The 27837-nt window shown below is 41.5% G+C and overlaps 1 protein-coding gene and 1 long non-coding RNA gene across 3 annotated transcripts in view; one reads left to right on the forward strand and one right to left on the reverse strand.

The window, feature by feature from the left end:
• Positions 1-25106, reverse strand: part of XPR1 (xenotropic and polytropic retrovirus receptor 1) — a 108079-nt gene extending 82973 nt beyond the window's left edge. Inside the window, exons 1-2 of one of the 2 annotated variants that reach the window (XM_062602332.1) lie at positions 24846-25100; positions 17561-17612 (exon numbers count right to left, since the gene is read on the reverse strand). In XM_062602332.1, coding sequence (XP_062458316.1) covers positions 17561-17612; positions 24846-24914 — 121 coding nt within the window. In that variant the 5' untranslated portion in view covers positions 24915-25100. Of the gene's footprint in view, positions 1-17560; positions 17613-24845 lie in introns of both variants that reach the window. The other variant, XM_062602333.1, reaches the window with a different exon arrangement.
• A 459-nt stretch (positions 25107-25565) lies between these two features.
• On the forward strand, positions 25566-27570 carry LOC134155234 (uncharacterized). Its single transcript, XR_009961470.1, has 2 exons — positions 25566-27393; positions 27489-27570. It is a non-coding gene; the product is annotated as an uncharacterized LOC134155234 (long non-coding RNA).
• Positions 27571-27837: the final 267 nt, after the last annotated feature.

Below are 27837 nucleotides of genomic sequence, written 5' to 3' on the forward strand. Positions count from 1 at the left end.
TGAGATAAAGTTACTTCCACCCCCCAACCTCTCCCTTCCAAATCCCTAAATACTAGGTCTGCAAGTGAATCCTCAAGCCTGGATTGCATAGATAAGAAAGTTGGGCAGGTGGATGAACACCACAAAATTACCTTGTTTGAAGATGGTAAAGCAAAAAACTGCAGCACTGAGGGAAGCATTTTTTTTTCTCCTTTGAATGCTACTAACTGAAGTCTGCCAAAACAGATAACAGATGGCTTGCATCGGACAAATAATATTCAATATCCATTGAAGCTAGAGCTGTGTGAAGAAGTTTCAAAAAAGTTTCCTGAAAGTTACCAACCAAAAGCATCCAAAGCAACACCAGAGATTCAAACAGAGTATTGTGTCACAACATCAGGCTTCCTGCCATGGCAAGAGCAGATCTCTGTCTTCATGGATGTCCAGCAACATGACCCAAATACAGCACCACAGGAATGCATTCTAAATGAAGCTGCATGGGTTTTATCCATCACTCTGGAGATGAGCATTGCCTCCCATCAATGTTTTAGTCACTGTAGTCATCTTAACCTTCCATCTTACTCTTCCTGAAGTTCACGTACTGAAGTTTTCAGACATATCATATTTTTACTTAAAGCAGGTATTCACATTACTACTATAAAACAGTAAAAAAGAGGTTCTGTAAAATGTATTTGTATATAGTTCTCACTAGGCTTTTGACTAGATTTTGAAAGACTGCCGTCAGTTAGCAAGTCTAGTTGGGCACTTACTGCCATTGTACTGGAGTAACTCATATCATAGTCATGTGAAACCCATGGTTTATCTGAAAACTTGAATGTGCTCATTTTAGCCTTATCTTCATTTACCAAAGTCAGTGAACTGTATGCCGAATAGTTTAAATAAGCTTTAAATGAGTTCTCTTATGGATCAGCCTGACACAGGGCCAGCGTTCTACATAGAATCATATGATGATGCACTGATTTTCTCACTTTCTGTATCATGTCTTCCTCACTCCTATTTAATAACTTTTAATACCATTAATGACATACTCAGGTAAATCAACAACTGAAGAGTGAGAGCTAGCATTATTATCTGTTTTTATCAAATTAAATCTTTTCATTTGTGAGGGAGTCATTCTTACTACACTAATCTATGTGCACCTACCTCAGTTCCAAGCTGTTCAAAGAGCAGAGTTTAACAATTAGCACAGGGTCATGGCATGTTAATGGATTTTACTGCATGCTACATATATGGGTGTTCAGAAAGATTGATGGCAGAAAACTGCCTTACTCAATCACCTTAATGAGCCTGATTGTTTCTCTGAAAGAAATGCAAGAAAAACAGATCTTGCCTACAACTGAGAAATGTGAGCTGTTTTCTACATGCCTCTCTGTATCCTGTGGGTATTAAACTGCAGCAACACATGGCTCACTCCAGAATCCTACAATCTCTAACAGGAGCATTTTTCTTAAGGGCACTCTGTGTTTTGAGAAATGTCACTGGGGACTTCTCTATTCCAGGGTGGCAAAAGGGAAAAAAAGGAACAAAACAAAAAAAAACAAAAAACAACCACTAGCACAGGGGGAGTGGTGGTGGTGCAGCATTTAGCCCTTAGATCTTACTTGCATTGCAAAGCTCTAATTTCATACTAGTTCCAATGGGACCAGTTCCATTACTCCCTGTAGGCACCATTCAAGACTCCAAAAGACCACTTGCAGACAGAGTAACAAAGTTACTTTTAGGTTCAATTTTAGGTTTATTTTCAGTTTACAGATGTATCAATAACTTCTATCCCTCACTCAGACTCGAAAAGGAAACCTTCCAAAAGCATTTTCAAAAGACATGCCTGATCCTACAACAAATTAATAATGTGCACTAAACTTCCATTTTAGCAAATCCATGCTTTCCTTTCAGCACTCAGTAACAAAGCACAGCTGAAAGCCACTTACCACCTGAACCTAACAGAAGGTGTTGAGAAATAGCACTGCTGTTTAGAAATAGCAATGAGCTGCCTAACTCTTACACGATTACCATCAAGACAAGCCATCAGACATAACTTCTCCCACAAAGCTAGTTTCTTGGGATCCTGACATTATGGCTTTCACGAGATTAAGAACTTCTCTTCTACTGTAAGGAAATTACACTTTTGTTATTCTTGGTTTCAGCTAATGACATTTTCCCATCCTGTACACAAACTAAAGATAAACTGAAGAGACTCAGGTCTACTGCTCTTGAAAATGCACTTTTACAAATAACTACTCCTTTTATTATTGCTTAAACTTACTTTCATTAATAAAATTAACACATCTTAGCTCAGCCTTCTGACATTAAATGTTGCAAGAGGCCTACGCAACAGCCTTATCTACAAGTCCACCTCAGAGAAGCTACCTGCAATACAGATGTCAGAAGCTGCCTGCAGTTTGAATTTCAAAAGCTGCCCATATCAGCCTACATCAATCACATGAAAATATAGATCTGTTTGCTTCACAGAGAAAATATTTTGGCCTTTGGAGCTGTAAATAAAAAAGTTTATTAAACTGTCTCTATTGCTATCAATATGAGAAAGGAGCACTCAGAGCATCAACAAACCAATTCCTCCATTAACTCTTGGGAAGAAGCTCTGTGGCAAGTTTTTCAGCCCTTCAAATAGGTAGCTGTCAAATAAAAACACCCATATATAGTGGCTGTGTATCATCACCTGTGTATCTGAATCATTATATTTTGTGCCTTTTGTTTTTTTCTTTTTGATAAGATTTTTAAGTCGCACCAGCTGCCCAGGTGCATTTAAAGGGAAGCCTTCATTCAGGCCAGGTATTATGTATCTGTTATTATACCTATTTGCCCTGAAGCACTCAGGCATGCCCTAGAAGTCATATAATTAGAATAGTTAATGACTCATTTTAACATTGCAAGTCCTTTAGGGTCTTGGAACCTCTACCAGATTTCATGAACTTCCAACTAGGTATGAAGAAGAAATGAAGAAAAAAGCCATAATAAATCCATATTATTAAAGTTTCTTCCACAGGATAAATTCACTTATAATAAGAAATCACTTCCAAGATATTCAAATGAAGTGTCAGCATCATCGGAGAAAGCTCCAACAGACTTTCATACACAAATGACAAGAACAGAGAGAAGGCAGAAAGATTTTTTTAAATCCTCAAGCTTGTACTCAGATAAAGTTCTTAATGCCACACTGCTGATTAAAGCTAACTATGGAGTCCAAATCAAACACCACCCCTCCCCCAAAAGGAAGTGCTTTAAAATGAGTAAAGTCAAACCTTAAACAGGTTAAATACAAAAAATTTAAATCCAAATACCCAGTGAAATATCTAAAAATCTATTGGACCCATGGCAGAGTGGGAGATGTAAAACCTAAAGGCCTCACACCACAGGCAACCTGTGATGCATAGCACAAAGCAGCAGGAGGACAAAACTCCCTCTTGCAATCTCTAATAAGCAGACTATCATGTCCTTGCTCTCTGCCAGCACCAACTGCTAAGGAAGCTTCATTATAAGCAAACTTTGACACCAAGAAAAGCAACAGTAATGGATCGTGGAATGAGGTGCAATCTGGCTGTTACTTAAGAGGCAGACCTATTTTAGCAATTCTAAGGAAAACAACGTCATCTATACTGGAGAACAGTAAAGGCTCTGAGTTTACTCACATTGTCTTATTTTTCACTGTAAGAGAGTCATGGTTCCAACAGTTTTACAAGATTTAATGAACACAAGGAGTGAAACAGCTCAACACCATTAGTCTTGTTTTTTTTCCTTTGCCAAGCACCATGCCTTCTGCAGGCACTCACTCCTTGTCCAGAAACAAAGCCACATTTTTTTGTTCTTCCTCTTCCTCTTCTACTCCCCTGCAGTTGCAGATAATCCAAGTTCAAACACTTGAACTAAAGTTCTATGGAATATACACGCATCTTCATCTACCAGACACTAAACTAGCTACCCAAAAAATACAAAAGAAATATTGTAGTCTATAAAAGCAAGATACAGACTCAAAACCAGTTTGTCAAAAGAATGAGACACCAACTCCTATTTCAGTCATAAAATCCTTCACTATGCAGTAAAGAGAAAGCTATTAAAAAAAAATACAATTACAAGAGAAAGCTATGAAACAGGATCTGCCATAAAAAAAAGATCCAATATTACAAACACTACTTGTACTTTGTATTTTGCAAATAATTTTAAATTTACATCCACAGATTAACTGTAAAACAAACACACCAGAAATTAAAATGCTTAAATGCAAAACACGTGAAAAGCTCTATGCTCTAGTTCATGTTCTATAAGCTATTTCTTTTTACATTAATAAGATTATATTGGCTGATAACAAATTCTTACCACACATCAAGGCGCACTTTGGGTGAATAAAAAGCATTACTAGAGAGGAAGCAAAAGGCTGCCTTTGTATATAGTTACCTAAATACACACCATTTAGGTGAGGATATCTGGTAAATTATAAAACCAGAAACATATGGGAAGAAAAGACAGAACCCAACTGCCTACCTGTAGCACAGAAGGCAACTGTAATCCGTACATGTAATCCATAACATTGCTAGTTTCATGTACTTCTCCATTTCTGGGATAAATACACCGTTTAATAAAACAGACATAACTCTCCAGGTTTTACATTCAGAGTATGAATACATGTGTGCAAAACAAAATCCCTATTTTCTATGTAAGAATAGTGTTTGAAAAGCCACATCTACAGAGGATGCCCTATATTGCTTACAGCGAGGTAAAGACAAACTTTACACTGCATATAGAGCTATATGCAATACAGATTTCTGTTAAAAGTAACCCAGTTGCTTAGGCTTTGAAACGTAAGAATAAATATTCCAACAGAATGATCAAAATCTCAAAAAATACTAAACCTAAACCAAAAAAACAAACAGCAAATTATCCAAGTTATCCTTCTGACACTGAAGAGCCCATCAGTTCAGGTAGGCCTGCTTCAGAACTGCCATTTCTCCCACCTCGCCAGTTTAGTTCCACAGCAGCAGCATAATCCTCCTGCTTTGATCAGCTACAAAACTGCTTGTTTTAAACAGACAGATGCACAGAGCCATCAAATTCTGCAGTCAGTCATCTTGCAGCCTGAAAGTGAGCAACAAGCAGCAAGTAACAGAACTGGATTCCTTAAAGATCAAGAATATTTGTAAATAAATGTATGTACAGAATGCTTACTAAATTGGATACTTTTTATGAGGATCTGACCACACACTGAAGGAAAGCACAGAAATTAATTGAAGGTAGGTGGAAAACACGGTGCATCACAGTTATGAAACCAGAGAGCAAACACTGCTTCCTCTTTTCCGCCTCTTCTCAGAAGCAGCCACAGTCTTTGCAACTGAACTATGAACCTTCCATCAACAAATAATTCCACCAAGCATAGTGTACAAGAGAGGCACCGGATAAAAACCAGCAAATGCACTCTTGGATGGCATGCTCTCTGCTTTATGCTTCAAATAGCCATTTGAGCCTCTGTTTTCCATTCAAATAATCTCCTCACCCTCTAACATGGAAAACTGAAGACCTAGATAAATTAAGTCCAACAAAGATCAGTACAATGTTATGCAAAACCAAAAGTGCTGCATAATCCAGAAGCTGCAAGTGCAAAGCAGTTGCACTCACTTCCAATACAGCTGAGCAGAATTCTAACTTAACAGATCAGAACCAGGACTCAGTATTAAAACAAACTCATCAATGTAGGTCTTGAAAGATTAAAAACAGAATAGTGTGACCAAACAAAAACAAAAAGCAAATCTTAATCCATAAATAAGACTCAAACATTTTAAACAGAGAAGTTGACAACTTTGACCATAGACAACACAATACAAGCAAATTAGCATAGCACTTCAAGTACTTCCTCATTTTTGCTAATTTCTGTAAATAAGCTTAAAATTGAAAAGCAGATAGTGACAAAACACCAGTTCTTAAGCAGTCCAAGGCATATCAGCTTAGCCTAGCCAAAGGGCTGGAAAAAGAGTAAATGTAACAATGGGAAGAGAACTCATAGTGGCAGTTTTCTCCATTCCACTACAGCCAAAAGTTGTCATCTGCAAAAAAAAAAAAAATCAACTGAAATAATACCACCTCTTTGGGTTACAGTTACAAGTTACTCCCAAAAGATGAAAACCTGTACTGACATCGGTTAAACCTCTGAGAAGTTTGGGGTTTACTTTCTCTGTTTAAAATAATCTCACAATAGTAGAACCACATGAAGACTAAGATCTGGTGGGTATTTATTTGTAAGAGAACTCAATGAAGTTGTGATATTTAACACTAAAATTCTTTTTTATTTCAATATAGAATATTTCAAGTGGGATCTCCTGTAATTGGTATAGAGTTTCTACCATATTAGAGCACTGGAAACTGAACACTTCCATTCTCCAGCCTACACTTCAACAAAAAGACTGTTTTCAAACTGCAACATAATCAGTAATTGCAAAATATTCAAAGAAAAAATGCAAGTATAAAATACAGTTTCATATTAATGCCAGCTTCTTGCAATATTCATAATAAATACCCCTGCAATATTTTAATTCAGTATAGCAGTTGATAAAAATCAAGCCCTTCCAATACCAGAAAGTTCAGGCAAACTAAAACTAATATTTGGAAAGCTTTAGCATTGTTATTCAGATTTTTAAAATAACTAAGTCATTCAAAAGCTCACTTGAGGTCTTACATCACTTCCTCTCACTACAGCAGAGAATCACTCATTTATCTGCTACTGCACATGGTGTTTGTCCAGCAAAGGTAACAGAAAAAAATTGACAGGCTGGCTAGAAGCCATAACAGCAACTCTCCAAGGGATCAGCATACGCAGAAGTTGTAATAGGGAAATTCATAAGGCAGGAAAAAAATGCTTATACCAGCCTTTTCTATTTACTCTAAAGAGTAAAACACTGCATGAGTGAAAATCTCAAACAAGATGTTGAGCTAGTCATGTACAAAACAGCACACAATGCCATAATTCGTCTTCATTATTTGATAGGTAAAGCTTCAAAATATCTCAGAAAATTATTATCATACATGAGACCAGCCACCTTGAGCTATGTGCTACAGCTGAACACTAACAAGAGAGGAAAAAAAAACAAACTGAGAATAGTAGCCAAGGTCATAAAGTGATAGTGGAGCAGAAAAATCCCAAACTCATCCCATTATCACCTGTATACCTCAGTAACCATGAAATCACTCCTGAAATGGATGGAAGAGGGCAAACCCTGCTTAACACATAAATAGGATTCAGTAAAATTGCCTCACATGTAGAAGAGAGGACTGCAGAGTTGCTACAACTAAGGTCTGCTGCCTTTGGTTTCAAAACAATCAGTTAACATTTTTATTTAAGTTAGGTAAAGAGACCAAAGACTTTAAGCACACGGTGCAAAGCACTTGTGTTGCTTCTGAAATACCAAACTAAAGGATTTGGCAACCTAGCCTTACTGTATTATCAGGGGTGGGGAGAACCTTCTCAGCTGGTGACAGCTCCTGCATCAGCAATTCCTGACTGACAGCTGGGCTTACCAGCCTCCTTCTTCATGACCCCAGGGAAACGAATTTCGTGTCTGATGACTAATTCATTATTTGGATTTGTGCTTAGGCAAGTCCAAAACCAGATCGTGCACCTTCCAACACTGAATTCCTCCTTCAGCCAGAAAGCGAGCGGGTGCACATCTGCTACATCTAGAACACTGTATTAGCATACAGCCACATCAACCCAGCTCAATCAGCTGAGAACAAAAGCTGGAATTGAATCTATAGGAGCTGGCTGAAAGCAGAAGAACCTGAATAGGAAATTGGTACAGACCAATTCCAGCTGAGCTGCAATTTGATTTTTAAAACTGAAGGGGCAGATTTGAAAGCTTTTCTGTCAGTACCTTTAAAGCCTCAGAGACTAGAGCAGTAGCAAAATAATCTTCCCCTGTAAGAAGACATGGGTGCAGCTAACACCAGAGCCAAAGACACCAGCTGGGGAAGAATACTGTCCACATGTACACAGAAACATAAGCCAGGAACCAAAAGCAGCCTGGCAAGCTCCACTGCACACTGCAGCCCCTTAAAGAGCTTGGGGCCAGGCCCTGACCCACTCCTGGCAGATTGGTTGCACACAGATGAATCTCTTCACCTCTTCACTTCATTGTCCCCCCTGGTCTGCCACTTTCTGAGGCTTCACCATGAAGATGACATCTGCTGAAGAGAACAGTATCAAAGCTGTGGCAGGCTCCCCATTGCTGATGATGCTAAAACTCACACCTAATATGGGGTATTTTTGCAAAACCTTAAGTGCTCACCAAAACCAGCAGTTACCTTACAGATAGTACTACAGCAGATGGGCCTCATGAAGTGTGGCAAACCCTACAAGCTCGACATCCTGTCTCTAACCTTTCTGCCTCCAGCTCCTCAAAATTTCATTCACAATCCATATTTTACTGACTTATCCAGTGAAACACAAAGTTTTCATAAACAAGTCTTATTGGCTTGACTTGAGCAGAGCTCAAGGACCATTTGGCATATACAAAGGACTATGAAGTAACACAGAATGCCTAATCAGGCTTTCAGATTATTTATTTCCTTGCTTTCTAATTGCTACCTCTGATTATAGAAGACAGTGTCATACAAAATACTGAAGTACAAGCCAAACTCCATTAAACTATTTACAGAAGTTACCTTGTAAGTACATTAGCCAATCCTGCTCATTATTATCCCATTTTACTGCATCGTCTGTGACTCACTCCTACAGCTATGCTCTTAAGAGAGTTGCCTTTAAAAAGCATACCTGGGTTCAGATTAACAACCACACTGGAAATGCTGCTGATAACCTAACACACAGGATTAAAAATACAAAGTTATTCACACTGAACTCCTATAAATGATCAATTATCTAGAATAGGAAACAAGGAGAACAAAGAATAGTGGTTTAGACCAATGATGCCCATTTTTCCATATAGCTGACACACTACAGGACTGACCACTAGGCAGGCCCAGTGATACTGAACTGCTCCATCTCAGAAGTGAGGAGTTCCAGAGAGCTGTGATGGACAGGACACCACCAAAGGTGCTACCACAACAACAGCCTTGGCCAAATGTCAGAACAAGTCTGCAACCATGGGACAAGATAGATCCCGAATTAACAGCTCAGTCACACTGATCTTTTCAGCTTCTCTGCACTTTGCCCCACAAATGCATTAGGAACATTTATAAAAGCATGCTAAATGATTACAGTAAAAATAAAACCAAGACTATAAACAGTCTGGATGCTAAATTTGCCTCTTTTTGCTATTTAGAGCTCATATTTGAGCATGCAAAGAATTCTCACACGCTCTAAATGTGTGCTTGGAGCTATATAGCACATGCAAAATAAATTGCATTTATATTGGTATGTTATGGCATGCAATTCCCCTCTTACCAGTCACATTGCCTGACTCTCTTCTTAAGTCAAATAGCTTGTCAGCTTCTCATCAGGAAGTAGAAATTGGTTTTTCCATTCCTAGGAGATAACCAAGGCTTCCCCCTCTGCAGAAGGGAAGTTGAGCTACTGAGTGCACAACGCAAGGGCCAGTGCCTGCAAGCAGACAGAATGGGGTGTGCTGGCCTGCAGGCTTTGCACCATTCCAGTGGTACTCTGTGCCTGCTGCAGTAACCAGTCACCTTCTTTGACAGAGCAGTAATTACTTTTAAAATTACATTTATGTACTTTCTTGCATTTTTCTTTGATTTTTAGCTGAATACACACAACTCTCAAAGTGCTACTGCCTTACAACTAAAGAGCTATAGTTACTCTTGTCATATGACATGATAGTAAAATATCCTTTATATATACAACTTGCTGCAATTTTCTTGAAGCTGCTCAGAGTAACAGAACCATAGGATTGGACTTTTACATTTAGGCTGTACTAATTCAGGGAAAAAAAGTTTACCAAACTCAATATAAGTAGCATAAAACAATCTAGAATATATTAACTAAATGGCCATATAATAAATGGAATAAAATATATATTTTTAACCTCCTTTTTTGACTGTGGAGTTGTAAAACTAAGATGCTGTTATTCTGCAGTTTTACACTGTAATTAAAGTTAAAGATTATGTATTTACAAAAAGCACAATTACATTTTAAGACTAATTCATTATCTACTTTTACTAGAAAGGGGTCAAGCTGCAAGATATACTGTATAAAAACCAAACCAACAGGTGAACACAAAACTAGCCTTCATTTTTACTTCAGGAATCAGGAAAAGGAAACATTCAAATGTGGGTTGCCTTCTTACGACATCCTTGCTAATTTTAAAATTACTTAATGAAAGAGACAGACTTTCTCATGTTCAGAGACCATTACTGTGGCAACCACAGCACGGTGTGGCCTTACAGCAGATTAAGGTAGCACAACTGAAAGGACTACTCTAGGGTGCCCAGGGCCAGCCTTTGCTCCTCCACTGCACCACACAGAGATGTCAGGATGGGGTACTGGCGGGTTGGCCATTTTTCCAAGGCATCTTACAAGCAGCTGTGATGTAGAAGAATCTGATTTCCTTCCAGGGATATTCTGCTCATTCCCTTGCCCACAGCATGCATTTTTAAAGAGAGAAGAGAAACCAATCAAATTTAATTCATATTGCATTATTCACCAAGTAGCTATAGTCTCATCCAAAATCTTAATTGTCTAATAATTCAAATCACCTATTTCAAGTACAGCTCCAAAGGATAACTAGAAATCCAGAGGCTGCCTCCTACACGCACACTAAATCTTGCTGTTAAGATGTCTAGTGAAGTCTTTTTTTGAAACAAAGCAATAAATACTGGCCTTTTGTATATACATGTGCACTGCTTCTTCGTGTCTACAGCCAAAATGCTGTTTGATGTTTCACTGTTGTCTCAGGAGTGCTTCATTGAAAGCACAGCTGTCTGTCAATCTTCCAAGCTTTATGAATCTCTATTTTCTAATCCTCAGATTTTGATCATTAACATGAAACCTTGCACACACCAGTTAAATTATAAGCACTGTTAATTCCTCTAACCACTAAAAAGGTAGCAGACTGCCATTTTTAAATTACTGGAAAGCAAATGCAGGAAGGAAAAAGAGAAAAAAGGCACAGTTGAGCATTTCTGATGTTGCTGTTACCCTACACACAGCATTAAGGAAGCATCTACAGCCTTTCTGCAGGGGAACCAATATGCAGCTTGCAGACTTGCAAACAAAAACTGCCTTTAGGTGCAGCCCTTTCATATGGGCCAGCCTTGGCTACCAGGCCCAGCTTTCCCTATTACCTCCTGAGCTATGGACAGCTCTTTGATTATCCTGTGTTTAACACCTCTTAGTACACAATATCAAAGGATGCTTAAGAAAAAAAAGGAAAAAAAAAGTATACAGAACAAAACTGCAAAAGAATTAACTGCCTGTCCCTAAGCCTTGAAGTTGTACTCTATGGTACACTTAGGACTCAAGTTCTTCACCCAATGTGAATGCCTGAAAGCTTTCTGAGCTTCTGAGGAAGTCACCCAGAACACTTCAGAAGACAGAGGAAAAGGAAAAAAAGCTTGCTCAGTAACAACACGAGCTTTCTGGCTTGTGCACATGGATGAAGTGACGTATCAGTCCAGGATCTGCCCATGGAGTAAATGGAAAATGTGAGGAAGTCCAGTGTTTCAACCAACTGCAATCACAAGCTTCCTTCAGAAAGAAACAGTAATCTACATGATCAACCTGCTGAACTCCTTCCCACCAGACTTCTTTGTTACCCTGCATGGTCCCACACCAGCCCAGAGAGCCCCAGGGAAGCTCCCATCTGCACCAGGGGTACTCTCCCACAGACTTCCTGGAGCAAGTGGTTTCTAAGAACTGAAAAGGTTCACAGCCAGGTACAAAAATACAAACTTGCAGCCCACAGGAACCAGCACCTGCACGTGGGCCAGGACCCTGAGCACACTAGTCCCTAGTAACAGCAGCAAGGGCTGCTCCCTGCTGCCAAGACAGCTCTGAATGTATTCTTATGGCACAACTTAAGAACTTACAGTCTATGCAACAGGGATAATAATCAAAACTTGTACTTACCAGTTGTCTGCACTATGAGTTACAAGTCACTCTCAATCACTCTAGCTCTGTATCTAACCTGACCTTTATTCCTGGCATCAGGTCTCCAACTGAGGACTGTCATGGGATTTTTACTCCTTTTTTTTTTCTTTTTTTTTTTCAAGTTTAGAGATTAGCTGTAGATAGTGAGGCCTTCAGGATGAACTACAAACTGTTCAGATTCAAGGACCAGCATCTACAGTGCAGGACACCAGCCTTCAGTCACATGCATGCTTCAGAAGGACACTGATGATCCCCATGTCTTTTATGGGTGTGCAACAACAGAATGAAATAAAGACAAAGCATTAATCTGCTTGTGACTGCTTCACAGTAGTTGATGTGAAGCAGCTCTCCTGAAGACTCCCTTAAGCCTTATACATTCCCATATAAACAAAACCTCAACCCACTACAAAGTAAGCTTATACAGTTGGAAATAAATGTTTATTTTGAAACAGAAGAGGACATCTGTACATATACAGACAAGCCATAAGCCTTTGATCAATGCTATAAAGCACGTCTGCATATAACAAACAAATATTGTCAGCCTCGTAATTTCCTTTGGAAAAAAAGAATGATTTCCCACACCCTGCTTACTCACCAAGATTACTTATCACCCTAAATAATACTATTTTATTTGTTTAGAAACAAAAATAAATCCAAACTAAAGATTTGTAGCTGTCAGTTAACATGGTAAGTGCATTGCAAATGAAAGCAGAAACAAGGGTGAAACCACACAACAACAGTGCTGGCATTCTCACTATGTCCCAAACTGCACCTCTTGCTTTTCTAATCTAGCGCAATTAATCCATATGGTCATCTGTTCACAAGTACCAGCAGCAGATCTCCATTACCACTAAAGCTTGCCCCCTACCAATCAAATGTTATTTAAACATCACCTATTAATTTGGGGTTTGAGTTCTACCTTAAAGCACCAGTACTTTCCACTCCTACACTGTCACACCATTCCAGCCCCACACAGGCCTTCAACCGGCAGTGATCTTCATTCAAAAGACACCACTGGAATTCAGGATTGGGGTTAAGCGGAATAGGTAATCTCCATCATAAGAGGATACAACAGAATACTCTTGTACCATCTGATACTGAAACAACATTTGTTTACATAAGTATTAAAGGGAGGTTAAATTTCAGTGTATGAAAGACAAATAATTCTAGGAAATAATATTTAGAGTGGACCCTGCCCATTCAAGCAGATTATCAGAATGAATAATTTACAGCCACACTTTCATCTCCATTGCAGCTGAGAAGAGCTGCATCGTAAGGAGCTTGGGGAGATACCAACACATCTGCTCACCAAGTGGAATAATTGGGAGGACTCCAAGCAACAGTGGTCCAGTAACCTGTTTTACTTAGGTGACAAATGGGACAGGAAGCAGAGGAAGCAACAACGAATGCAAAAAAATCTACATGCTTACGGTGAGGTCAGTATTTTATGGTTTTGCAATACTTCACATTCTACCTTGGAGAAAACAAGCACTTGCTGGGTTTAAATTGTCATAAATTCTTTCTAAAGGTAGTTCAGAGTCAAGGAACAGTGCCTGCCCACACTGACCTGACATGCTTGCATGCAGGCCTTTCTGCCATGCCATGAAGACTCAGAAGCTCAGAATAATATCATGGCAGCATCAGCTCATCCAGATTGCTCTAGTCACAAATAGCAGCATGTAACAAACAGCTAACAAAGCAAACACACATCAAAGAATTCTTCAGAAATTCAAGTCCCATCATACTTCTAGGAATCAAGTATTATTTGACACTTTCCAATGATGCGTATGAGACTGAATTAACAGACTAAATACTAATTTGGTACAGATGTTACTCAGGTGGAAAGATGGTGCAAGTTTCACCAGGGAAAGCCTTGTAAAAAGATTATGAGCATCTGGAGGAATAACACTGGCATACAGAAAACTCATTACATTTCTCTTCCCCTTACCCCCTGGCTGTCTACTTTGTATCTTTGAACAGATTAAAGAAATCTATGTGTACAGCTAGCAACTGCAAAGACACACATGCATACGGTCTGGTGTAATTCTCATGAAACACAGGGAGTCACAGCACCTTGCAGTAATGTCAGGGGACAGCTATAAACAATCTCCTCTGATCACACAGCCTTGACAGGTTTTGTTTACTGATCTCTACTGGGTTTCTGTTTAACATTGCAGTCTACGTTTATTACCTGAAAATAGGAAAAATCAGATAGACATGGGTATAATTCAATGCAGCACAAGAGTCACCATATAACTAGACAATGAGGAGAGTAAAAATTGTGCAATTTAGAGCCAAAATCTCTTCCCAGGAACACTTTATCCACTAAAGTAGCACCAGCACCATCAGTTGCAGAGTTTAACATTCTGAAGTTAGCTTTGTTTATCCACATCCCAACCACAAACAGGAGATTCCTAACTACAAAGCCAGTGAAAGCTATTTATGATGGATGGTTTGCCTATTAACTGCGTTGCCTACTACATACAGCATGCCTTGGTTGGGTAGCATTTTTTATTTTAAAGACTTTCCAAAATGCTCCCAGCATACTACTAAGCAATACAAAGCATTTCTGTATGCCTACAATTTTTACCAACTGACATAATAAGCATCCTGCAACAGAAATCTAAGAAACTCATTCACAAGTCCTGAATTGAACATCCAGCCAAGCAGAGTAAGAACTAGGCTTTGGTATACAAAGCTCCCTTTTCTTCACAGTCCAATGTAACTGCCTTACAATACATGTAAGGTAAATCAAAATCAACTGTGCATGTCTACAGCATGTCTGTGATCAACTAGAAAGCAGGGTTAGTTAGACCAATCTAAAGTGAGATTACATTAGGCTCATAAACTGGTTTTCAGTAGCACACTCCTGTAGTTTCTGCGCTAAGCTTAAATTGACGCAGAAGTATCCATTGCAAAATCCGTATTAAAACATGCAGGCCAACAGCCAGCCCCCTACAATAGCTGATGCATCCCCCACAAAGTTCAAGGAACTTGCTCCATCTCCTCTGATAGGGACTAGAGCTGTGTTTTGGGCACAGTTTATATGCCGTTGTACACTAACTCTGGCTTAAGGCTTCTACGAACAAGGACAGAAGGGTTTAAAGAAGAAGGAAGTAAGCGACAAGCATGGAGAAATGCGTGGTCTTGATCCATTTCCAGCACAAGCCTTCCTTAAAGCTACAGCTCATGGAAAGCCATCCATTCTCCCTCTCACGTCTGCACTCCTATAGGCAACAGAAGGATCCACTGGCTCAGATCTGCCCATACAGACAGCTCTGCCACTCCAGCACAAATAGCCTGCCCCATCCTAAGCAACACACCATTTTCAGAGGGGGACCCAGAGACTAAGAAGCAAAACAGACTCAGTAGAGAGAAAGAGAGGGAAGCAGCACACTGAAAACAAACTTTAAAAATAATCCAACTGCTATGCACATATATTCTCTTAATGAACAAAAGGGGAAGGGATCAGTATAGCTGCTCTCTACCTAGAGGTGGTCAGGGAAGACAGTTTAATATGATTGGTTCAAAACAATTTGGATTACTTCATTTTCTACTGTACAGAGGAAGAGACCAAAGCCCCCAAAAATAAATAGAACATTTTTCTACTTATGTACAGTCATTACTTTCCTTTTGTTGAGATATTAAAACCATCAAAAGAGGTAGAAGAACAAGTTAAAATTCTTTTCACATTTAAAAGAGCATAACTATAATATTGTACCATTTTACTCTTCACCTTTCCTTCCTTTGCCAAATAAGTTTACACACAGACATCACAGTACATTACAGAACATCAGTATATCACAAGCACTGAAAAAAAAGAAATCAAAATGCTGAATTACAACACTTCAGAGTTCAACACCTAGCAACAAAAATCCTGCCTTGAAATTCTAGGTACCACAAGCAAAATCTAGTAAGTCACATTCAGACATTCGACTAAAAAATTATTAGCACAGACACCATTTGCTCCCGTTGTCAATAATAAAATGATGGATAGAAGAAAGAAAGGGTCTTTAAGTGCTCCAGTCTAACATAAAACTAATGCTGGATTTTCAACAAAATTAGTAAGTTGTCTTTGTGTCTTGTTAATAGTCAGTTTGGACCACACAAAACACTTTAGTTCCTCTTAGCGAGAAAACTGGTTTTGTACTGTTGGGGAAAAAGGTTTGTGAGTGGATTTTAAGCAATTTTGCAACTCAAAAAAAAATAAAGCAAGGTTCTCCTCTTTTGCCAGTGTATTCCTGGCAAGTTTTCCTCAGTTTTCCAAAGATAACTCATATTTTAGATTATGCTTGGACCATAACCTTTAGAAATCTAGTTCTAGGACCTGCACTTTAGAGAAAAGGTTGATAGATTTAACAAAATTAGCAGGCTGAATCAAGAGAGCAACTAAGATTACACTCATCTGAGCATAGCTTCAATGAAGTTTTCAGCTAAAATTGCACTTCTACAGAGTAGAAGGACAGACTGTCCCATCACACACATACAACTTAATAGATTAACTACTGCAGTTTTTGTTTTAGATGTCTAATCAAAGACAATGTAGAGTTAAATTAAGAAAAAAAACCCACATTATTATAAGTGTCATACCTCATCTCCCAATTCTAATCAACACAAAGTAGTTAATAAGTTAACGTTAATAGTGACTATCAGTACTGATGTTAGCCAACTGACTATGCTAGAGGCAGCAGTTGTTCTTCTGCTCTATAAATATTCAAGAAAGAAGCCCAGAGCTCCATCCAAAGAGGTTACTGATATTAACATTGCACTACTATCAAAGTACAAATAATAAAGGTAAGGAGGTTAAAAAAACAGCTTGAAAACCACACGAGGGCAAGAAAGGAGGGAGTGAAGCAACAAAAAGGCAAAAACTCTTCAGTACTTCAAAGACAATGAAAAGAAGAAAGATAAAGGGCTCTATTGAGAAATTTTGCACAGATCATCACTTAATTAAACAAACTATTCAAAATTCAGTGAGCTTAAAACCAAATGCTGTAGTAAAACAATCTGGAGAACTCAGTGGCAATAAACACATGCATACAAGAAAATATACTCATGTGTACATACGAGAGGTAGCACAGCATTCATGGAGGACACAGAACAAAAGGATGAGACTCTTACAGTTGAAATCACCAGTAACAAACCAGAAACCAGTATCTCTCTAGCACAGTTATCTCCTAAAGTGGCTAGCTGTCACAGGAAAACAAAGCTCTATTCTCAAATGATGAAGAAAGTACTTCCACCAGTGAATGCCCTTATAAGCAGGAGGAATCCAGCTGTTGAAGTCCCGAACTATACAAAGACATTTATTGTCCTAATGACAGAGGACAAAGAGTTCTAACAAACAAAAATAGCATGCAGGCTGTGAAAGGCCAGGCATTTGCCCATCACTGTATTAAGTTTACCAGTTTAGGAGGACTGAGGACAGGAAAGTAGCAGGACTATGTGTCCAGCACCCAATGCCAAGAAAAACATGATTCTCTGTTACAATTTCCTTACCTTCTATAGAAGGGGCCTGGTCCACAGCTGCATACAGCATCTCTTTCAAAGCCTGCAAGGGAGAGGGAAAGAACAAAGAATACAGTTAATATTTAAAATAATAAACAAAAAAATAACATTCTTTTGATACGCCTGCTTGAGAACAAATGCAATTAATGCTGTTTTATCATCCAGACTTACACAGAAAGCTATGGTATGTGATGCCAGTGCTATAGCATGTTCTTTTGTTAAGGAAAGAAACACAAGTTCATGTTTACTGGCTAAAGCCTGATACCTTACTAACCTATAAAAATTACTGTAACTGTATCAACATCTTCCTTTGGAAAAATGTTTCCTGGTTGATAGGATGTTAAAGGTTTCACATTAAAAAAAAACCAAACACTAAACACACACACACCAACAACAATAACAAAAAACTGCTGCGTGACACAAAGGAGTTTGTCAAGGCAAATGGAGGAAAAACAGCCTCAGGGATTTCTTATCACTGTTATATAGAAGTACAGAAATACAGATACATTCTAAAAGCTGAAGACAACATGAGGAAGGAGATTAGGGAACCAGGGGTGATGGCCTTCTCTTGAGGTGGAAACTAAATGACAACATCAACACCAGCCAGAGTTATTAACTAAATCTTCAGGTCCTAGAGGCATGGTGAGCTGCCTCCCAGCTACCACAGAACAAGCCACTCACTCACACTCAGATTGCTGGCTGCAAGAGATGAGCAGTGCAGGCAGCAGGACTAGGAGGCAAAGTGGTCCTACAGCTAAATACTGAGCACTTCTGTTACCAGAGCCAGGAGAGAGTCACCGCATCAAAAACCTTATCACAGCTCCTTTTCCAAAGGCCTCTTTTCAGACAGTTATTAAGATGCTGCTATTATTCCAGTCACAGACTAAAGATTTGCTCTCTCACACATCACAAGTGCAAGCAAGAATTAAACTGATTTCAGATCAATGGCTGAACAAGTAACTTTAAATAACTCTGGAATTAGAAGCCACCAGGAAGGACCCACTCCTATTGCAAAAGTATTTGTTTACACTCACCCTGCATCATCTGATAAAGACGGGCATCTTAATGCACATACTGAACATGAGCGTGCTTCACATACAACTGCTGCAAAAACTAGATTTTATTCCCTCACTTTTGAGCCCACAGAAATCTAGCAGAAGTCATTCAGGTCTTTTTAGTTTGTTTCTCTCCTGTCTGCTTCCCAACATATCCTATACTTCTATACTGGTACATCTCTGCATTTACCATCTTTTGTGTCATCATGCCCCAGGTCAAAACATCAGAGCCTAAACAGCAAATACCCTAATACCCTCAAGGCAAAAAGAAAACCACAAACTCAGCAGCTGAAAACTCAGCTCTGTTGTAACATGGTGGTTACAATCCTGTTAAGTAAATATAAGGTCTAAAGGACACGTCTGTTTATCACAAGATAGCCTAGGTGGAAGGCTACACCAGCAGCTCAGACATCTCTCAAAGGTCTGACTCCTGAGTCCACAGAGGTCCCAACAAAGGTCACTTGCATAATTGTTTTCTCAACTGAGTCTCTGCTAAATGATCCTCCTTACAGTGGCAGAGCTCTCCTCTACCCTTGGATCTTTTCTAAAATGCCTCTCGAACACTACTCACTTCAGTCCTTTTTCCCCTCCCGTGACTCACTCACTGGTCAGCGGCACATGATCTGCCTCCATGTACCAAGCGGTCAAAAATCCTTCCACCTTTGTCATCCCACTTGTCACCCTTGCCTACCTGTAACTTTTTCCATGAACCACAACCACAAAACACAGGATAAACAAACCTGAAGAGACAGCAAATTGAAAGCTAAGAATGACATCCCATAACCCACACAGAGGTAAACTCACACTGTAATTCCTATCTCTGGTTTTATCAGCCATTATAAACAAATAAATATAAAAGGATCACAGCAGAGTGAGAGTTCTGCACTAAACAGTCTTGAAAGCTGAAGGTGTCAGTCATCCCACAGACCTCTCCCCATGCAGACTGATATATTACAATCTGGCAGCTGCAGGACAGCAGATTTTGTTACTGCTCACCTGATCTATGACAGTAAACCAATAACCTGCAAGTGAAAGGTCCAGTATTCCTTCACACCTAAAGTACTTATGCCTCTAGATACAGAATTTTAGAAATTATTGTACCAAGAACTTATCTATCACTGACAACTTCAAAAGTTTCTTACTCTTTCTGCCCTAAAACCAGACAAAAAGGATTACTCCCTTATTTTAAATTGTGCTGCGATACACTTAGGACCCACAGTAAACTTGCATAAATGTGTATCAGAGAACAATACCAACAACAAACAAAAAAAGGCTGAAAGAAAACAGACTTAAAAATGCACCTGACAGACCTTAAGAGTGAACAAATTCAAGGACAAAAACCCTAAAGCACTCTAACAAAATGTTGTTTTAAATGAGTAGCTTTCAAACTGCTTATGCTCTTCTAAGTTCGTCCGCTAACACCCAGAAGGACAAATAGTGAAATAGCACAACAGATTTGTGTCAGGAGGTGGCAAGCCTGGGTGCGAACTGCCTATCATGAAGCAGGGTTTGACGAGCAGAACTGGCTACCTCCCAGAAACTGAAAGCCTGTTTCTGGAAGAGAGGCTCTAAAGGCAAGCAGGCTACCTCAGATATCAGTTTCATTTACCCCTCCTACTTCCTGATGGAGGCTGTGTCTCAGAAATTAATTTCTGAAACTTAGTAACCCGTTTCTCTTCTCCAAAGGCAAAAGTACTTAAAGCCTGGAGTCTCCGTAACAAGGAATAAAAGTAACCTGCTCATACCTTTTACCCATCTCTCCCATGGACTTTGCACCTGTAATAACTGACGTTCTGATTCTCCTTCTTTCCCAGATGCTGCAATTTCAACGGCATAAAGCACTTTTTCTTTGAAAATACCATCAGACTTCTGCATTCAGATAAGCAAATTCAGGCCAGATTAACTGAAACAAAACTGCCATCTGGCAACTGTAAAACTCCACCAAGTTTCCATCAGCCAGACATGCAGGCGTACACTTCCATTTAGAAGTCTGAGCAGATGGAACAATGCTCTCCTCTTTCTCCAAAAAGCAGTCCAGAGATGGACACAAGAGCAAAGGAAATCTACAGCATGGCTTGTGGATAAACAGTGAACTAGTAACCCAAAAAAAAGCACATTAAATGCAGTGAAGCATGCTCTTGGCCAAAAAAGCATCCGCTGAAATTCATCTGAGAATTATCTAAATTTGATTGGTACTGACTATGTGAAAAAGAGAATTCTCTTGTCTGACACACAAATATGGGAATTTGTTTGGTTTTGTATGTTATCTTTACACCAAAGGAACTGAAGAGCAAATGAATAGTCCAAAACTGAAGGTTTTAAGACAAGAAGCGCATAGAAGCAATGCATGCTGCAGCAGTAACTTATCTAGGAAAAGGCCACTGACTTTACAGAAGAAGATACGCTGCCAGATCCCCTAAAGAAAAGGTGAGCAAATCTCACCACTGCCAAGGTCAGGGCACATCCATGTGTCACTGCTCAGCTGCACGGGGAGAACATGCTTGCTCCACACTGCAGATGCAGCAGCTGGGGGAGCAGAGTGGCCAGGTACATGTGTGTGGCAGCCAGCACTTCAGAGGCCGGGCACGCACCCTTAAAACCACTGCGGTTTTTGCACAAAGAAGATAACCAGTACAGAAACTTGAAGCATTGCTTTTAACAAATAGGAAGCTTTTTGATGACAGCCATTGAAATTAGGACAAAAGTTGTTTAAAACTGGCATATTTAGCATTTAACATAATTAACAAGCATTTCCACAAATTAAGCATTTGTCAATACATTGTTTTAAACTCAATTCACATCCAAGGAGTACTCTGATAATGACACTCAGTACTTCAACAGTAGAAATGCTCCTTTACATTGGGATCATGTATTACGTTATTGCCACTAGTTCTTATATAAAACCCTCCTGATCACTTGTACTGTCTTAGGTTTCAAAAAACACTGGTTAGGAATGGAGTTTGTGTAGTAAATGTGACATAGAATTTGCATGCTTTCACACAATCTTTAGAACAGAAATTTGGAATGGAAAGTCAAATCAAGTCAATCAAAATTTGTGTAAACCTCCATCTTAACATTGACTCAGCCATGGCAAATGCCTTTGTGAAAAGCTGAATGAAACAGAACAGCGTATGTCACCATTTTTCCTCTCTTCTACAAGCCCAGTGCTCTTTCTCAGAAAGCAGGCATACCGTAACGGTACTGCTGAGCTTCGGCTGAAGGAAAAGAATCTAAGCCACAGCTATCAAAATACACCTCCTTTTTCCCAGTTTAAGGAAAATTAGTAGATTTCTCTCTCTCTAAAGCACTTCCGCTGACCAAGTATCTGCCCTGAGCTCAGGCAACTTCCATACCTCCTACTAGCACAATCATAATACTTAAACAGATTATTGTTGGAGGGAAAGATTATGTTAATGGTAAGAACTCTGAGGACTGTAAATTGTTAAAGACCATCTGAAAATGAAAGTATGTTTTTATGTATTCAAAACACATTATCAGCAACACATAATATCCCACTCCTGGTCTAACTGGCACTTTATGGGAGGCAAAGCTCCTTGCAGCCACAGTCCATCCTATCAAAACAAAGACAATTTGGTGAGGATCTTAGAGGTTACCTGGGTCTTACTACAGTTTGGGGCTGTCTGACTGCCTGAGTTACTTGCTCTCCAGTCAAAATAACACCAAAATAAGAAGACTACATATAAGCTTTATGATGCAGAATGACTTAAAGAAAGCCACCTCTGCCATCCTGTAGTCTTTTTATCAGCATCTTGAACTTGACACAGGAAGTGCCTGGAAACAGGAATAATCTTTTCAGAGTTAAAATCCTACACAGCAAGATCCCCCTCTGAAACAGTGCTTGGTTACCGTTTTAATTAAGAAGGAAAAGATATAAACTGTCAGATGAAAAAAACACTGTAATGCTATTAAATATACTTTTTTTTTAATTTTACTATGATGCATGCTATAAGCAATACTGCACACAAATAGCTATTGCCTTTACATTTGCTAATCAACACCACCAATTTTTTCTTGGCAAAGGAAGGCTGTATGCTTTTTGCCTCAAGTATAATCAACAAGTAAACCAGGGTAGCGCCAGCCTTCTATACACCACACCCTCACGACCACCAGCTATTGAATAATAAATGCCAGGCAATTCCAGCACTGTAATATGCATGAGCAGAAGATTGACTCACATTCAGCCAGCTGTAGCAAGGGAAACAAAGAGTTTTGAAACTTATTACTAAAAATGTGGGTGGGTTTTAAATTTTCATTCACTCTACATTAAGCTATCTATCCAAGGAGATTACTTGAAGTCTAGAAAGAGTAACAACTTGAAGGAAGTTTTTACTGAAATCTACCTTTATTTTGTATTGGGATGGGGGAAAGGAGAATGACATCATGATACTGCCCTAGTTAAAACATCTGATAATTAACCTCCTAAAATGAAAACAGTAACTGATAAGCAGCAGAGTTCTTCACACATTAATCAAGGCACTATAATTCACTGGGGTTTCCTTTACCCTCCCTCTGCACCTGCCTGGTCAGCATGCAGCCAAATCTTTTGCCTGGCTATTTCCTCCTTTCCTTCACCTCCAACCCACCACCAAACCTTCTCTTAGATAGACAGGCAAGTTTTCCATTTCCAGGAACAGAAAACAACTATTGCACGGATAATGCATCAGAGACGTGATGCAGAGCTAAGCTGGTACTTTATCAAGACAATGGTTTTCCTCCTCTAAAAGACTGATGCATTATTTGGTCATCTAGTTCTGCACCTAATTCAAAGAAATTGCAATTTTGTTCTAAAGTCAAATCCAGCTGCAGTTTTAATTTAAACATCCATTCATTTGCAGTCAGGTAAAGGAAAACAAAGGAACAGTCAAAAGAGCAGATATAAACTTTTCAAGTTCAGCATTACAACAAAGCAAGGTAAGTTATATGTGAGTTTCCTTGCAAATGCAGACAGATTAATAGGGATATCAGAAATAAATTGCTATTATACTTCTAGAGAGAAAATACAGGCCTTCAAATGATAACAAACGTTGCATGGTTTTGACTGACTCAATTAGTCAAGAAGTTTTGCTGATCATGGGTCTGCTATAATCAGCTTTCTGTTGTCTAGGTTTAATTTTTACTTGTGGAAAAGACTGACATCACTAGCACCAAATACTTTTACTGCTAACGATGAAATAGGAAATGGCTTTGCTGCAAATAACCACCTTCAGCTTCATCTAGTTAAACTGAAGTCGAGCACCATTATGATAAATCTGAAACATTGTGACCTTTAAATAGTTGGAATAATCAAATCTGAAAAGCTGAATTATGCAAATAATTCATGCTTAATGCAGCAGAACTTTGTGTAAACAGCGTTCATAAATGTCCCGATTCGCGCGGTTCACCTGAAAGCAAGTACGAAATAGCGAGGTACAAAGCCTCATAGCCGTATTTAAAAAACAAAAAGGCAGTCGATGCCAGCTTTACTGCCGTGTTTTGAGTCACTCAGGTAAGCTGTTAGCATTACCACACAAGCCTGTGGCCCTTCGCAGGGCAACGCCTGCAGGAAAGGAAGGCTTGGCCTCCGGCTAAGAGGCGGTGGGTGCTACCCCGCCAGCTCGCCCCTGGGTCTTGCCCTTGGAGCCGCAGTCAGAGGCTGAGCCGCCTCTCAAAGTCACTCTTCCTCTGCTTGCCGGCGCGGAGAACTGGCGGTGGTGCTGAAAAACGGCGCTGCCAGCAGCGGGGCTGCGCCGAGGGCTGCGGCCGGGCCCGCCGGAGACGCCCGGGACCCGTGCGCTGGGCAGCCCCCGATCGCGGTCTCTCCGGCTCCACGTCCCTCCTGACCTTCGCCCCACACCGAAGGGTTACCGGCACCAATTCATTCATTAACCGGCCACCCAGCGCTTCTCCTTCGCGCGGTCCCGAGCTCTGGGGGGCGGCAAGAGCCGGAACCTCTCCCCGGGGCGGATAAACACGGTCTCTCTGCACCGTCCTCCAGCCGAGCATACAGGCGGGAAGCTGCTGGCCGCCCGGCACCGCCGCCGAGGAGGGGAGCTGCCTCTCACCCCCGGCACGGCTGGCGGCCGCTATGTGCTGGAGGACACTCATGCCGCTCGGGCGGCACTTCCCGGGAACTGACCGCTCTGCCCCGAGGAGGCACGGGGGACATCCAAACCCCGCCGAGCGGTACAGGGGAGCGGGCAGAAGCGGCGGCGCGGCCCTACCTCATACTGGATGTACTGCTTCCTCCACTCAGGGGTGATGTGCGCTGCGAGGTGCTCGGCGAACTTCATCCTGCCGCCGCCGGGCCGGGGCCGGGGCCGCGCTCGCTCTTTGCCCGCGGAGCCGCCTCAGCGGCGCCTGGATGCTAAGGGGCCGCCGCCGCCGCCGGTAGTGGGGGGCGGGGGGGGGCCGCCGCAGCACATGGGCCCCCGCCCGCCCGCCCCGCCACTCCTCAGCCCGCCTCGGGCCTCCTCAGCGCCGCCCCGCCGCCTCCACCTCCTCCGCCGCCGCCGCCATCTTCCCCGTCCCGCCGCACCGCCACCGCCTCCCAGCCGTCAGCCGGCCCAGCAGCCAACCGGCCGCCGGCAAGGCGCCATCGCCACGGCAACCGCCGCCACCACCCACCGCCGCGCGGGGAGGGCGGGCCCAGAGGGGGGAAGGAGGGGGGGCGGGGCCGAACATTAGCCCCGCCCCTGCCCGCCGGGGGCGGGGGGGGTGGTGGTGCGGTGGCGCCAAGGCTCCCCCAGCGGAGGGCGCCCCGCGTCGGTTTGCGGTTTCTGCTCGTTTCTGGGGTCGGTTCGGTCACAAACGTGGCACCTCCGTCCCTCTAGACCTCCAGGCCAGCGCCTCCGTAAGTGATGGCAGCTCTGGGACAGCCTCAGCTTGAATCCTGAACTCTTTGGGGTTGGCCGGGATGGGGATGGAGATGAGGATGGGAAGAAGTGTAGCACGGTGTGCGTGGGGGCAGGAGGTGAGGGGATGGGGAGGTATCAGCCAAGGAGAGAGCAAGGATGGAGATGGAGGGGAAGAACAGGAGAAAATGCAAGAAAGGTAAATAAGAATTAAGGGAGGAGGGAAATTGGGCTGACAGGCCACAGGAAGCTGGGGAAAAGGAGAAGAAAGAGAAGACAGTGCAAAGGAAAAGGAAGAGGGGAAGAGAAAGGAAAAAGATTCTCCAAAAGTTGCCTGATTACAACAGCCCTTGCCCTTTCACCACTGTCATGCTCACTGACAGGGTGCCATGCACAGCGGGGCTGAACAAGGGAGAGTGAGGAAACCCAGGGCAGCTGTAAGAGCAAGCCCACTCAAGTGGGGGCACAGCAGCCCTGAAATACAGACACCCCAGGGGCTGGAGGGTTCAGTATTCACTGTGTTATAGTGTGGGAGACCAAATTGGAGATGCTCAGACTGGGGCTGCAGCCCTTGGTTATCTCCAGAAACACCAGTGGCCCTAATCTTGACCTTCCCTAATTCCCAGACTTTGGGAATTTGCTACAGTTGGGATTAATTCTGGTTTTCCCTTCAAACCTCCCAACCTCCAGCATAACTTCACATGATAGTTTTTAGCTTTTGCTTGTATCAACACAAGGACAAATCTTGTCACAGTTGCCAGCCCCTCAGAACAGCAATATTCCTCCCCACCACTGCAGGCAACCGCTGGAGCATCACTCCTACTGACATCTGCAGGAGCACAGCTCGTTTGCTGTGGTGATTTATTGGGATCCTGTCACAGGCCTAGGGTCTTCTGATTTGCGAGGGCTCTTACCCAGGCTCAGATTTACCCAGGCACTACAGCAGCTCATGCAGCAGTGATGCTCACTGATACCATCTCTTAATTATGTTTGCAGAAAACCGTTTAATGAATAGAGCTTTAGTGCCCTTCACCTGAAACTTCACACTCAGCAACCTGCCCAATGCTGACCTCAGTGTGAGCCAACCACTGTGCCACAGCTTGGCTTATATTTAGCAGGTCACTGGCTTTTTAATGCATTACCTTCATAGGCTTGTACCAGATAAAATCACTCAGGATCTGAGCCTGCTCCCGCCACAATCAGTGGCACTGACTTCAGCAGGAGCAGCCAAGAGGAGGGTCTTTGCAGCTTCAACGCTTTGAATGCTGTCGGGCTTCCAGAGATAACGTGCAACATGTGGAAGAAGAGCAGATTAAGGAATAAATATTGTCTTTATTATTTGGTGGATACATTGCATGAAATATGTACCATGATAAGAGAGTATCATCTGATATGACAGCTTGCAAAATCAGGGACTGAAAATAACTAGTGATCCCCTCTTCCCTTTGTCTCTCAGAGAGTTTTTACCCACCAATAAGGCCTCTTATTTATTTAAGACCAATAAATGCTATTTACTGGTATTAAACAAAGATGATAGCAGGGGAGGCAGAGCAGAAGCTGGACTCCTTCTTACTCACCATTCCCATGTTCTCTAGCAACAGCTCCGTTTAAATACTGACAAAACCCTGCCTCCCGTTATCAGACGTGCTTTCAGACCATGCTTAGCATCATGACAGTGTTTCACTGTTCTGCTGGGACCTGGGGCTTTCTTATCCCTTGAAACATTTCAAAACTCCAAGCTCTGCACAGCCAGGGGCTGGGGGAGAAAGGACAAGAGGGCAGGAGAAGCCTTAAATGAAAGGCCACCACTGCCTCTGCTGCAATCTGCCCATGGCCGGGCTGGAGGGCAGGCAGGGGGAATGCACTCAACAGATCCTAGCAGAAGAGGAATGCCAACCCCAGTTGCTTCTGGTCTCAGGTCTGGTCCCAGTCCCTTCACTGCAGGTCTGTATCCTGGTCCCCATACCTCACTTGCACCAGGCTGCCACGTTCTTCTCTCTCGCTCTTTTCCAGGAAAGAGTTTGCATTGTGATTTTCCCCCATGCTGTTGTAGCTAGGAATAAATAAAAGAAGCTGTGTTATTTGCATTTTTAAACCGCGCAAGGAGAAGTCAGGAGTGGGCTATCTGCCAGTGAAGTCTGGCGCTTGCTTTGTTGAGAGTGTATAGAATAATTTATAAATAGCATGGTGGTTTGGGTTTTTTTAATATAATTATACTTTAAAGATCCTGCATTGCTGGGGAGAGGGAGTCTTCAAAAGAGACTTTAGAAAAAGAGTCTTGCAGAGGGAAAATTTTCTTTAATGGCATTCATAAAATCACAAAGAGGAGGGTTTTCCATAGCAGGAGACAATGCAGGACACC

The sequence above is a fragment of the Pezoporus occidentalis genome, unplaced genomic scaffold (genome assembly GCF_034315485.1).
Source record: "Pezoporus occidentalis ecotype Australia unplaced genomic scaffold, CSIRO_AGI_Poc_V1 ctg76, whole genome shotgun sequence".
In the NCBI taxonomy this organism is placed as follows: Eukaryota; Metazoa; Chordata; class Aves; order Psittaciformes; family Psittacidae; genus Pezoporus; species Pezoporus occidentalis.